The sequence below is a fragment of the Colletotrichum fioriniae genome (genome assembly GCF_027942845.1).
Source record: "Colletotrichum fioriniae strain IMI 355084 chromosome Unknown scaffold_15, whole genome shotgun sequence".
Lineage (NCBI taxonomy): Eukaryota > Fungi > Ascomycota > Sordariomycetes > Glomerellales > Glomerellaceae > Colletotrichum > Colletotrichum fioriniae.
Genome location: NW_027076851.1, coordinates 237,768 through 250,848, shown reverse-complemented (window position 1 = coordinate 250,848; position 13,081 = coordinate 237,768). Strand labels below are relative to the sequence as shown.

At 51.2% G+C, this 13,081-nt stretch overlaps 5 protein-coding genes across 5 annotated transcripts; 3 read left to right on the top strand and 2 right to left on the bottom strand.

The window, feature by feature from the left end:
* Positions 1-224: 224 nt before the first annotated feature.
* Positions 225-1,566, top strand: N0V96_010613 (uncharacterized protein; the record flags this gene model as incomplete). The annotated part of the gene is made up of 2 exons (XM_053189341.2): positions 225-449; positions 538-1,566. The coding sequence occupies 2 exons, from the start codon at positions 225-227 to the stop codon at positions 1,564-1,566; spliced, it is 1,254 nt and encodes a 417-aa protein (XP_053053329.2).
* Positions 1,567-4,440: 2,874 nt separating this feature from the next.
* N0V96_010612 (uncharacterized protein) lies at positions 4,441-5,848 on the top strand (the record flags this gene model as incomplete). Its single annotated transcript, XM_053189342.1, has 3 exons — positions 4,441-4,730; positions 4,798-5,039; positions 5,118-5,848. The coding sequence occupies 3 exons, from the start codon at positions 4,441-4,443 to the stop codon at positions 5,846-5,848; spliced, it is 1,263 nt and encodes a 420-aa protein (XP_053053330.1).
* An 815-nt stretch (positions 5,849-6,663) lies between these two features.
* N0V96_010611 (uncharacterized protein) lies at positions 6,664-7,910 on the bottom strand (the record flags this gene model as incomplete). Its single annotated transcript, XM_053189343.1, has 2 exons — positions 6,664-7,690; positions 7,756-7,910. 2 exons carry the CDS (start codon positions 7,908-7,910, stop codon positions 6,664-6,666), a joined length of 1,182 nt encoding a protein of 393 aa, XP_053053331.1.
* Positions 7,911-9,550: 1,640 nt separating this feature from the next.
* N0V96_010610 (uncharacterized protein) lies at positions 9,551-10,477 on the top strand (the record flags this gene model as incomplete). The annotated part of the gene is made up of 3 exons (XM_053189344.2): positions 9,551-9,611; positions 9,671-9,992; positions 10,045-10,477. 3 exons carry the CDS (start codon positions 9,551-9,553, stop codon positions 10,475-10,477), a joined length of 816 nt encoding a protein of 271 aa, XP_053053332.2.
* A 280-nt stretch (positions 10,478-10,757) lies between these two features.
* N0V96_010609 (uncharacterized protein) lies at positions 10,758-12,601 on the bottom strand (the record flags this gene model as incomplete). Its single annotated transcript, XM_053189345.1, has 4 exons — positions 10,758-11,197; positions 11,266-11,847; positions 12,050-12,152; positions 12,227-12,601. 4 exons carry the CDS (start codon positions 12,599-12,601, stop codon positions 10,758-10,760), a joined length of 1,500 nt encoding a protein of 499 aa, XP_053053333.1.
* Between the last annotated feature and the right edge of the window lie 480 nt (positions 12,602-13,081).

Sequence of the window (13,081 nt, the reverse complement as noted above, 5' to 3'; positions counted from 1 at the left end):
GAGACTCCCGACATTGGAGTTTGCCGATCCGGGAAAGTCCCGACATCTCGCAATTGTCTGAGCTCGCGACTCAACAATTTCGCTTGACATTGTAAAGCCTCACTCCATTATAGCAACTTGCGTTTGCTACATGTAACTCTTGTAAACTAGTTGTGCCCACATCGTCCATCGCGTGCTCGAACACAATAGCGACGACCCGCTCGCCCACTTCCCCAGACTCCACAATGGCGGTTGAAGCTTCCGTCAACGCTGAGCAACCCAGGTCCAAGGATCTGGAGATTGCGGAGAAGCAGCCTTCTCGGCCGGGCAGCATCGGTGAGGATCTCAAGGCTGGTCAAGTCGAACTTCTCGATGAAGCCGAGATCTTCTTACAGCAGAACGGTCTTTCTCAGGCGCATCTGCGAGAACTTATGGAAGATGAACAGGCCCAGAAAAAGCTTGTCCGCCGGGTAAGTTTTCCGGAATCGTTCCTACGGAGAACTCCAGCACCATCCCCTGTTTCCATGTTCTGAGTTTTAACGCAAGTGCCATTCTTAGATCGATCTCACATTGTTGCCCCTTCTTATGGGAACGTACCTTCTGCAGTATATCGACAAGCAGGCCCTGAGTTACGGCGCAGTTTTCGACCTCTTTGAAACAACCAATACTTCTCAAAGCCAGTATTCATGGCTGGCCAGTATCTTCTACTTTGCCTACCTTCTGGCAGAATGGCCGGCAAGTTATCTCGCTCAGCACTTCCCCACCGGCACAATTGTCAGCATTTTCGTCTTGTGCTGGGGAACAGTTCTCACCTGCACCGCCGCATCCCATAGCTTCGCTGGCCTCGCCGTCTGCCGCTTCCTCTTGGGTGCCTTCGAGGCTGTAATCACACCCTGCTTCATGATGATCGTCAGCATGTGGTATACCAGAGCGGAGGCGCCGATGCGCGCTGGATCTTTCTACTGTTTCAACGGATTCGGCTCCATGATCGGCGGTATTCTATTTTATGGTGTCGGCCAGGCAGACGGTTGGGATGTTTGGAGAATCATCTTCATCATCTGCGGAGGTCTGACTATTGTGTGGGGCATCGTCCTGTTCTTCTACTTGCCAAACAACATTATGACGGCCAAGCGATTCACTGTGGAAGAGAAGGCCCTGCTTATTGCTCGCAGCCAGAGCAACAAGACGGGTGTCTTTAGCCGAAAGATCAAGCCAGCTCAGATCAAGGAAGCGTTCAAGGACATTCAAGTGTGGCTTCTCTTCTTCTATACCCTCCTCAACGAGATTGTCAACGGCGGCATCGCCAACTTTGGTAAACTCATTGTCAAGGGCTTCACAAAGGATGCTCTCTTGACGACAGCCTACGGAATTCCGTATGGAGCCTGGGTTGCCTTCTTCATCTTCACTGGTCCCTTTTGCGCTTCGAAGTTCAAGAACTTCCGAACCATTGTCATGATGACGTGGGTTTTGCCGACACTCATTGCTGTTTCCCTGTTTTTGAAGCTGGACCGCGGCAACAAAAACGGGCTATTGATGGCATACTACATTGTAAGTGATGTTCCTTCCCTTCTCAAACATTGCTTCTAACAAGGTTTGCAGAGTCCTTCCTTCGTCGGTGCTCTTGTCGTTGCACTTCAAATGCCGGCTGCGAACGTTGCAGGTTATACCAAGCGTGTGACCTCAACAGCCTTCGTCTTTCTAGCGTATTGCGTGGGAAATATTATAGGCCCACAAGCCTTCCTTGCGTCAGAAGCGCCCATCTACGGCACTGGCTGTAAAGTTATCATGGGTTGCACTGCTGGTCAAGTCGTGTTGGCTATCGCAATTCGGCTGTTGTTAATCAAGAGGAATAAACAGAGAGACGCGGAGGCGGAGGCCAGCGGCCAGAATGCGGAAGATGTATCAGATGAGGTTCTTATGGACTTGACGGACTTTGAGAACAGGAAGTTCAGGTACTCTTATTAGTGTAAGATCTTCTATGCGGATCGGAGGAAATGTTAGTAGTATCGTTGAAACCCATTGAACAGCAGGTATGAAATAGAAAAATGCCTTGCTCTCCAGATTTCCGACGGTAGTCTTCCCTCCTCGTCTAAGGTAGTCGAGTCGAGGCAACTGTTGAGGGACTCAACAACATAACCTCCAATGCAATTATTTTACCCGCTCCATGCCGTATAGCCTATGTCAGTACTCCAAACTCCGCCCATTGGACGGAACTATTGCCTGCCAAATTCCACCTTGGAAAAGAAATCCGAAAAGAGCTGAGAGGCGTGAGCTCTTTTTTACTCGTGAAACCGTGGGCAGAAAACCTTTTATGTCATGATGCCAAGGCATCAAGACCGTTTCATCCCACAAAGCCCGAAGGTGTCCTGGTTGGATGAGGCTTTGCGTACAAGTAAGCAGAAGCGATCATAAGTAGACTAGTTCGTTTTTCGTCCCAACACCGTTGATTAATTGCTCAGCCTTGGGATGAATGACGAGCGAGTCAGCCCTACTTGTGATCGTAACTCCGACAGTCCAGGGTACTTCTTTATGTCGGCACATGTCACTGATATCTGTTGCACAGCCGATGTTCCTACTTCGTTTTACAGGGGCGAAGAGTCATGTCTCTAATCGCGAAGGCAACTCGACAAGAACCTGCCAAGATGCTGTGAAATTGGCGGCTCAGCGGCACCTAGCCCTATTGATAATTAGACGGTTGGGCTGTTTTTCAACCAGGGTTGACACTTTTAGGTTTTGTTCTCTTCCTTAAGAAGACTTCTAGAGCTGCAATGTAACCCTCCGAAACTCCGACGGGGTGGATCAACAGCTCCGTGTAATGGTTGCGCTCGGTTTTTTTTGGCGAAAACGAGTCGGCAACCGGCACTGTAACCAGTGACAACTGAGAAAGTCTTTGATGGCAATTGACAACTTGGTTCGCTGCCGATTTCAGCATGGTTGCCAACCAACTGTTCTGGGCACCTTAAATTGAAGTTTGTTAAAACAGTGGCTTGGCCCACACCACCACTAAGCATTCACGCACTAGACTTCTCCGTTCATGCCGCAGCTGCGCGTCACGTCTTAGCCGCGCGCAGCCGTCAAACTCTACATCATCACCAAAATCAGCTCATCCCTGTTGCGTAGAGGAGTCGAGCTCTGTGGGATTGAGGGCCCTACGAAGACTCATGTCCCTAGGTTTCCTGTGAGATTTCGAACCTCGTGATTTCTCGGCGATGCCCTGCGACGCTGTTGGGCATGTCGTGAACGTCAAGAACAAGTCTATCTGAGCAGTCCGTGAGGCGTGGGGGGAGGGAGTGGCGGTTTAGTCTCACACGAACCGCACTAAATATCCCGAAAACTTTTGATCTTCAAAAGGAATCGAAGTGATGCTCGCCGTAACAGTAATCTTGAGCTTGTTTGCACAGAAGGGATGAACTTATCAACAAAGACGGGATGAAGTCGTCCTCGCGACATTGTGGACCACAACAAGCCACCACTGAGGGTGATTCTAGACTGTTTGAGGCGGAGTGCCTAAATCATTCAATGTGCCTTATCTAAGCGATCGAATGCTCATAGGTTATTACCGGGGCATATAGCTCATGTCATCGTGTCTAATCCAAGGGTGGCAATATGTGGGCGTTTCATGTGGTCCCGTGTCTGTGGCCCGCTGCTTGGCTTGGTGCTATTGATAGTAATGTGCTCTTCTAAGAGCTACTTGGCGAAGAGGCGCTATGCGTAGTAAGTAAATTGCGAGCTGGTCTTGATACCGCATCATAATTAATTACATTTTCTCTGACAGATGATGGCTTCGAGAATGCGCCGGTCTCACCGGCTGTATAAGTCCATAAATGCGCAGCATGTTTTCCGCTTCTATCGGCGCACGTTGTATTTGCGCCAGGCTGACCAGCTCCTCCGTCACTCTTTATTTGTTCTGTCCACTCATTACGAAATGTCATTTAACTTACGTTCATTACTGCTTTCCGGCTCTCTGCTGGCGTTGTTGCCAGTAGTTACGTCACATGCATCGCATCAAAACATTAGCAAGCGCGATCTTTTCGATGGTGAAGCCGTCATCATCAAGGGGCAATGGTCATGTAGCTCTCAACAAATCCTCGACATAGATCAGGGCGTTGTCGAAGCACACGAACTCGCAAATGCAGCTCTTACTGCTCTTGGAAAGTCCAATGTTGCGAGGACCCCAGCCTACTTCTCTTGGTTCGGACCTGGTAAGCCAACACACCTGCCGTCTCTTTCAATAATAACACAAAGCGCTTACTTTCTCATCACTGCATAGAAAGTGGAGGTCCTTCAGCTTCGAACCTTATTGAAAAGCACTACCGTCCTGTAATCGACTCCCTCAAGCCCCCGAGTGTCGAAACAGCATTTCGATTTTCTCCTGAGCCTTTGTTCCCCCCGAATACTGTCACAGATAAGAGTCTTGTCTTCGGCTGTTCCGGAAACAATGGACCCTGCGCAGACGGCCAAATGGTTGCGGGCGTACAGAGTGCGACAGATACCGAGGCCGCAGTCTTTGGTACCACTCTACTGCTTCTATGCGAGACCTTCTTCGATAAGACCCGGCCTACCAACCAGGGAATGGTGAAGCAATGGCAGGCTGAAAGTGCCATCGGTGAGATGTCGAAAGGCTTCGTCTTGGTCCATGAGACCCAGCATATGCTTATTGCCACGGGAGCGGGAGAACGTGCGGATGATCTCAAGAACCCGTTCTTCGGATTCCTTGATGATAGGTCTGAGGACTGCTACTCCGCCACATGGTAAGCCATTGCCGGACTCGAAACGACTCACATGAGAGATCGACCTGTTAATTTTGATGATGTACAGCTGCTCCCGCTTGTCAGCAGCAGAGAAGGTGAAGAATGCGCAGAACTATGCCATCTTTGCACTCGATTCGATGGCATTCCCCAACGCGGAGGAACAGCCCGCTTGCCCGGCATCACCTGCATCCTCGACTTTGCTGCGCCAGAAGCGCCAAGTACGGTTTGACAACTCGACCACTTCGTCGGCGCCGCCTTCTTTGTCTCGTACTCCCCTGCCACCCACTATGATCACTTCAACTAGCAAGCGTAAGTCATTATCCACTCCTCTGATGACAGCACAGTTGCTATTTATGTCATAATGCTAACGAAAGCGGCTTGATGTAGCTCCCTCAAGAGTTGCGACTCCGACACCCTCTCGTAGCGCAGAGCCCGAAGTCATCACGGTATCAGGCACTGTTGCAGTCGTCATCCCTGCGGGAGCAGTCGCCTTCGGCGGACCTGGTGGTGGCCTTGCCTCGTTCGGAGGCGTCGTTATCCCCGTTCCCGAAGGACAGACAGTCAGCGACCCCTCAAAGGATCCCCAACAATCAGGACCCGATGAACCCACCAACACCCCCCGCCAAACCCAGTCCCCGACGACGAGCTCGAAACCTGTCAGCAGTTCTGCGCCCTGCAGTAAGCCTGCAGAGAAGACCTACAAGCCAGCCGTCGAGAACGTCTGCGAAGATTGGTCTGGTATGAACCAGACAGCCTTCAAGCCCCTCATCGCAGGCATTCCTCTCGTAGATTGGGAGGGTGCTCCTGTTGTGTCGACTACGTCTGTCTTGGAGACTGTGGAGGTGACCACTATGCTGGTGACAAGCACCGCCGCCCCGGCGCCATCAGCTACGCCATCAGCGGAGCCAAAGGTCGACCCTGTCGCTTGCTACAACTTTGACATCAACGCGTACGGATACTGCTGCCCTGGTGAGGGCAACCCTTGCCAGAATGATATTGGAAAGTGTTACTTCAATGGAGAGGGTGTTTCAGGCGGCGCGAGTGGTGTCGTGCCCGATGGTGCGCGATGCCCGCCTCCTCCGGGTGCCGAGTACTGCAGAGGTGCTTGCGAGGAGTAGAAGTAAGAGTATTGAGAGCTTACAGCGGCTTGATTTGGAATTTGAAGATACAAACTCGCACATGGCGAGTGCTCTCGATAGAGATACCCTGGGAATGCTCTTGTAGACGGGAAAAGATTCGAGCTATAGAGATTGAAATATTTCTTAGTAACTTCTTTAAATCCGCTTGACAGGTGAAGAAAAGAACTTCGGAAAGTCCCCACTTGCGGTGAAGCCTTCAAAAGTGAACAGCCTATCTAACCAGTTTTGTATTCAGTGTCATAAAAGTTTTACGCATTTGCAACTTCTGACACTGTTTATTGCCTTGTGTGTACTATAGTCGAAGGACTAATTTACTTAATTCGGCTGGATTTGGCTTCCGCTTCGGGGCCTGGACCAGACTCATGGGTAATGGCTTGTCTATTTGTCATTGGGAGGCTGGTTCTAGAGTATTGAACCTTGCCTTTGCCTTTCGGAGGACTACGGTCCCAAAGTTAAGGGTAAGGCCGAGTCCAAAATCGATAGAACTCGTGCTTTCGCCATTCTGCTATCAATGATAGGCCCCTGTGAATACTTGCGCTGTACCATACACACTTAGCTTCTTGTGGTATTAATGTGCAGTAAGTTTGAAAGTATATGTTGAGGCGAAGTCGATACTGGTGGCACGGATTGATGATTAATCAATCATTGTTCAAATGCATTCGGTCAGAAATAATAAATTCAGCATTGATCTATCGTCTAATACATTGAGGCTTGGCTGGAAGGCAAACAAAATCCGATCTAAGATTATCTTGCCTGGGTCATGACCACTTCATGAAAGGATGAAACGCCAATATCTATAGCTTCGCAACACCGAACCCATTCTGCCTGGCCCGTCCAAGCAGACCTCTTGAGATGTCCTTGAGCTTTGCCGTTCCCATCAGTGCCATAGCTCTTGTCAACTCTCTCTCGAGGATGTTGAGAACTCCCTCAACTCCCTTCTGACCATCCCAAGCCAATCCCCACAGTGCCGTCCTGCCAATGAGAACCAGATCGGCGCCGAGGGCGAGGGCCTTGAACACATCGGTTCCCCTTGTGATACCACCGTCGACGATGACTGGGATTCTGCCTCTCACAACGTCCGTGATCTCAGGTAACGCCTCAATCGTTGACACCACACCGTCAAGTTGACGCCCACCGTGGTTTGACACAACGATAGCATCTACGCCAGCCTCTACTGATCTCTGCGCATCTTCCGCAGTCAATATTCCCTTGAGAACGATCTTCATCTTGGTTTGGGACCTCAGCCAAGGAATGACCTCGTTCCACTCCAAGCTGGCATCAACGAGATGGTCATGGTTCTCTTCTTGGATTTTCTTGTGCTCCGCCATTGTCTTGGCGCGCAGGAGCAACCCGGCTGTGGAAATGGCCCCGGACTTGCGCGACTCAACATTGGCCATAGCAATTCCTGGAGGGAGCTCCAGAGGGGTTCTCCGTTCTTGCAGGCGGTTGCCCAAGATGACAGTATCGACAGTCAGTACCAAGGCCTCGTAGCCCGCGTTCTCGGCTCTCTTGATGAGCTTCGCCGTGAGATCTCGGCTGCCGAGGAAGTAGAGCTGGAACCAGGGGCGGGGGTAATCTGGGCCGCGCTGAGGGATTGCTGCTGAGACATCCTCGAGAGAAGTCGTGGCGTTGCTTGATAGCGTGAGGTTGGTTCCGAGGTTGAATGCGGCGCGAGCGACGTCGAGCTCGCCCTCTCCACCGACGAGTTTTTGATAGGCGCTTGGTGCGATTGCGATCGGGATATCGTAGCGTTTGCCGAAGATTGTGGTTGAGGTATCAATGTCGCTCACATTGCGAAGCATTTGAGGCCGGAGGAGGATGCTGCACGGCAGTCAATGGTTAGAACGCTGATCAGCCATGGGGATTATGGGGGGATTGCGCCTCACTCGTTATAGGCTTCATGATTGCGCGCAAGAGTGTACTCGTCATCAGCGCCAGTCACGTAGTAATCCCACACTGGCTTGGCGAGCTTCTGTTGCGCGATCTTATGGACGTCGGCGATGTTCACCGGCTCCGGGACTGGCTCTTTGATAAGTGTCATCTTGCCTCGATCGTACGTCCGCGTTGTGTCGCTCGGTAGTGGAGGCCCAGGTTCAAGCGAGAAGCTATCGTCGTCAAAGATCGGGTAATAGACAGCCTTATCAGTGCGAGAGGACGGGACTCGGAGCTTTATTTACTCGACCGAGTGATGGTCCGATCTCGGGGCCACGATGGATCGCGTCACTCGGTGCATGCTCGGTATCCGCCCGGCGGTCTCGTGAACCGCTGCAAGTTACCCAATTCATTCGAGAGCGGATGAACTACCGTCAAACCGTGACCCGTCAGACTGGATCGGTCCCAAACAGAAGGAAGCTTCGCTGCTTCAGCGTTCGTGTTGGAGCTTTATTTAACGTCATACTCCCAAAGCATTGGCGAATTAACCCTTGCCTGACATGGAGCTTTCCCTGCTAGAGCATTAGCTGCTTGTGGGGTTATGGCTCTGGTCGGGATTTTTTGCCTCTCTGAGAATCTGGAGCTGAGAGTTCTGGGGAATGACTAAGGTGACCCCCAACAATCCACAGATACTCCAGAGCTCCGGGTCATGTCCCCAACATCTCAAGCTCAGGATCATGGGACCCGTGGGGGCAGTCAGTGGTCGTCTTTCAGGCCAAATCGTAGTCTTGAGTAAGGTTATCGTTCGAAGCTTGACTGAGGATCTACGTGACAGTACGGGCAACCTACCCTGGACACACTCATCTGGTAAGTATGTGGAGTAGCAGTGCTGCTCAGGTCACAACGGCGACCGTACCGCCATGCTTTCAACTTTGATCTGTATTAGGACGTTGCTAGCCAAGGCTGGAAATGAAGCTGTTGCTTGATGCTTTCATGATGTTGTGGTTATTTTAGTACATCAAGTGCAAACCGGTCACCGAAGTCAAACCCTGGAATCGTCAACAGGCTTAGAGCAGTTTCCTCCGTACGGATGTCAGAAAATCAATGAATTACAAATGGCTGCACAGTCACACAACGCATCCGAACAGTTCGATTCGTCTCGGTGAGAGTCGGTGAGACTGAGGGTCACAAGCTCTACGCCGAGGTGTTCTGTCACGGCGTCTTCGCTGACCTGCATGCATGGACCACTAAGCCTGGTTGTCGAATGCCCAATGATCTTCAAATCCAGTACATCCAGGCATCGGATTTCAAAGCACCTCACTTCGAGTCGTATGTGAGTCCTGAGCAATCGCACGAAATACCTCGGGACAAGTACGTTGTGCAAGCCTCAAATTCGAGCTTAATCGATTGTCACAATACATGGGAAAGCTCTCAACTCCTCCGTACCGGACAAGCTGCTCGTTGTCAGCTAGCGCGCGGGAATAGGCTCTCGTCGCGTGGTAAGCGGCCTGAGTCGCGACTTTTCCGGAACCGAAGAAGCGCTAAACTCCAGAGAGCCGTCCCTGTCGTCATGGAACACAGTGGAGAAGCATTTGTCAGCTCGAACCGCATTAGCAATCCGCTTCACATTCCAGCTAGCTTAGCTGGACAACTGCAGCATCTTGCAACATATATATGTACAATTGCAACATCCTACGGTAACCTAGCTTTAATCATATAAACTTACCATCATAAGGTAGTCCAAGTAGTCTCCATCTGAATCCATTGTCTACCTCAATCTCATCTCATCTCACCACACATCCCATCACAATGGCTGCAGCACGTCCCACTGGTCTTATCGCCAAGAAGGGCATTGAGCTCTTGACCTTTGGTAGGTTCTATAAGACAATACACCTTAAGCTATGAACTCCTGCTAAACGACTTACTCAGGCACTCCAAATGGCTACAAGGCTAGCATTATCTTGGAGGAATTGAAGGAGGCTTACGGCCTCCCATTCGTCGTTCAGAGCATCAACATCATGCAGAACATCCAGAAGGAGCCATGGTTCACTTCGCTCAACCCCAACGGCCGCATCCCTGTCATCGTAGATCATGACAACGAGCAGCTTGCCGTTTTCGAGGGCAGCGCCATTCTCAGCTATCTGACGCGCAAGTACGACACTGAGCACAAGTTCTCGTTCGCCCTGTCGGATAATGACTACACCCGAGCTGAGTCTTGGATCGGCTGGCAACACGGTGGATTGGGACCCATGTGAGTTGAACTATCTGACGATTCTGAGAAGAGTCGCTAATTCTTTCATCAGGCAAGGTCAAGCGAACCACTTTGTCAGGTTTTCCAAGGAGAGAATCCCCTATCCCACCCAGCGCTACGTCGGTGAGACGGAGAGACTGTTTGGCGTTCTGAACACGCACCTCGCGAAGCGGGACTTTGCCGTCGGCCCAGATCGCGGACGCTACAGCATCGCTGATATCTCAATGATTGGGTGGGTGCAAGGCGCTCCCATGGCCGGCGTGGATATCTACCAGTTCCCGAACGTCAAGGCCTGGCTGGACAGGTGCTATGAGAGACCTGCTGTTCAGCGGGGTATTCAGATCCCCAGCTCTCCATACATGTCCGTTGCCAGTATGGAGCAGAGACTGAAGGAAGAGAAGGACCTTGTTGAGAGTGAAGCTGAGGTCAAGAAGCAAGTCGACGAGGCGAAGAAGGCTTACGGCTACGTCTACTCGTCACCTTAGATTATAACTGGGGAGATTAAAGGTCGCCTTTGACCTTTGTATGGTAGTGTCAGATAGGGATTTTGTGATAGGGAAGACGTTGTACAGCAGACTTCACTTTGGATGAAAATAAGGTCCAAGTGTTCTCGATTTTCAATCTATTCTAATCCTTACTTTACTCAGTACTTTAGGTCCTCAATACAAGTGCAATGCGCCAGTCTATCCCTGAAAGTAGCAAAAAGACCTTTACCAATGTTCAAGTCAAAGCTAGAGCCTCGACAGAAATAGCCTCCTTAGGAGTCTATTCCTCCTCAACCCGGACGGAGAGATCAATCTCCTCCTTGCGTCGACGGACCGAAATCTTGACGTCCGAGTCTGATTCGCGCGTGAACCCAAACTCTGCAAACTTCGGCTTCTCGCCCTTGACAAACTTCATGTCGTACTTGAGAAGCATATGAGCAAGCAGCACCTTGGCTTCATTCCCCGCAAAGAACCGGCCTGGGCAGGAGTGCATGCCATGACCGAAACCCATGTGGTTCACGCTGGTGCTAACAAACTGGCTAACTGCGTCGTTGGGGCCGCCGCGCTCGCGGTAGAATCGATAGCCATCGAAGACGTGCGGGTTCTCGTAAATTTTGTCATCCCACATGCGCTCGGCTGAGACGACAGTCGCGCTGCCGCGGCTGATGACCGTTCCATCGGATAACTGGACGTCTGCTGTGGCGCGACGGGCCATTCCGACTTGCGATGTCTATGAGCAAAGTTTCCTTTGGTCTGCAACTCGTGCAGGTGGTATTGAAAAAACTTACCAATTTGATTCGGCTTCAGCCGCTGACTCTCCTTGAGAACACTGTCCATGAGTTTCATGTTGTAGAGCGACGTCTTCTTCCATCCTCCTTCGCCAATGACTTGAATTGCCTCTTCACGGAGGGGTTGGATAAGCTCAGGGTGCTGAAGAATATCGTAGAGAGTCTGGGTGACTAAGTCCGCCGTGGTGTGAATTGCCACGCCAGCCAGAATCAACTGTGCGACCGCTGGGTTGAACTTCTGCCCCTTGGCCATCTCCTTGAACCATTCGATGGCGTCGTTGTATTCCCCAACGGAGTCCCCTTCCTGTTGACGGTGCTTGATCTCCGCAAAGACTTGCGTCTCGGCGTCTCTGATGTACGCGCGCAGCTTCGTGGGTCCTGGGAGAAAGTACACCACGATGCCTCGAAGGAACTTGGGCCAGAAGCGGAGGTTCTGCATGGCGTGAACGCTGAGCTCGACATACCCGACAATAGTGCTGAGCCATTTCTCATTGCGTCCTAGCCGTTTTCCGACAAAGATTCGGGATGACATTCTGGACACAATCTTGAGGATTACATGTTTGGCCACCGTGTCATGCCATTCTACACCATCCGTCAGCATTGAGCCAAAGTCCAAGATATTGACATTGTGGGATTGACTGTACCATTCGAGTCACCTAGTGTGTCTTGTAGACTTTCTTCAGCTTCTTGCGAAAGAATAGTCGATATCTTGCCTGCAAGAGGTCATTCAGGGTTAGCAATTATCAAGACGGAGATGTGGCTACAAGATTGCTGCTAGATGTACCAAGGGTCTTGGTCAGCCTCAGCTTGACCACATTCTGAATACGTTCGGAAGGATGGCAGGCTTCCTTGTAAGCCTCAAAGCCCGCATATTGTCCTTGGAAGTCCTTTGTCATGCATGTTAGTATAAGTTTGCTGGCCGCTCAATCAATTCCCTTGTTATTCCCCTTGGAAGACGCACCTCGAACAGGCCTTGAACGAAGCTGAAGCGCTTGTCATTTCGGATCTCCTGGCCAACATCAGGTGGTAGGATAATGACATCTCCAACATCACACAGCACGCGGAAAGGCTTGCCGAGGAAGTCTTTCGCAGACTGGTACAGCATTCGGTAGGAGTTGAACACGAACTCCCGAACAACCCTGTCCGTGGACCACTCGAAGCGTCCCTTGGGGTTGAGATACGGGAGCTTGGTGCCATGGTCTCTCATCCAGAATAGGACGAGAATGGCAAGTGGTACGCATGTTCCGAGCACATAGTACCAAGGGGTTTGGTCGACTTCTTGGCGGTCCGTAGCCGCGGTAATGAGCGATTCGTTGGAGAAGGTAATTGTCTCCATATTGGTCGTGTAGGAATTGATTTATTGTATGGAGCTTGATTGGTGCAATGATGTTCAGACAAATCTGAGAGCTTCAATCGCAATGTGGCCGCACGACATATACTCATCATCATGGCGGACTATCGGACTGACGACAATTCGGTGGGACGCACCAGCCATCCGGACGTTGAACCTCCGCGAGTCCGCGATCCGTAGTTTTCGGACGAATACATGTTCAAGCCGGCCCGCGTCCGCACCGACTGAACACAATCCGAACGGCATCCTCTCAGATCAAGCCAATCAAAAGGCTCATTGATGGGCGTTCGGACAAATGCCGATCGGAGGACGGTGCTCATCCCACCGGTCTCGATGTCGCAAGTCAGTTTGTCTCCAGTCTCAACTGCCAGCCAAGACGCGGCTCGTACCGAACGTGAAGGCTGGCGCCAATCAGTTTCTCTGCTTATCCAATACGGATGGGGTTCATCTCCCTCTGCCGGTGGG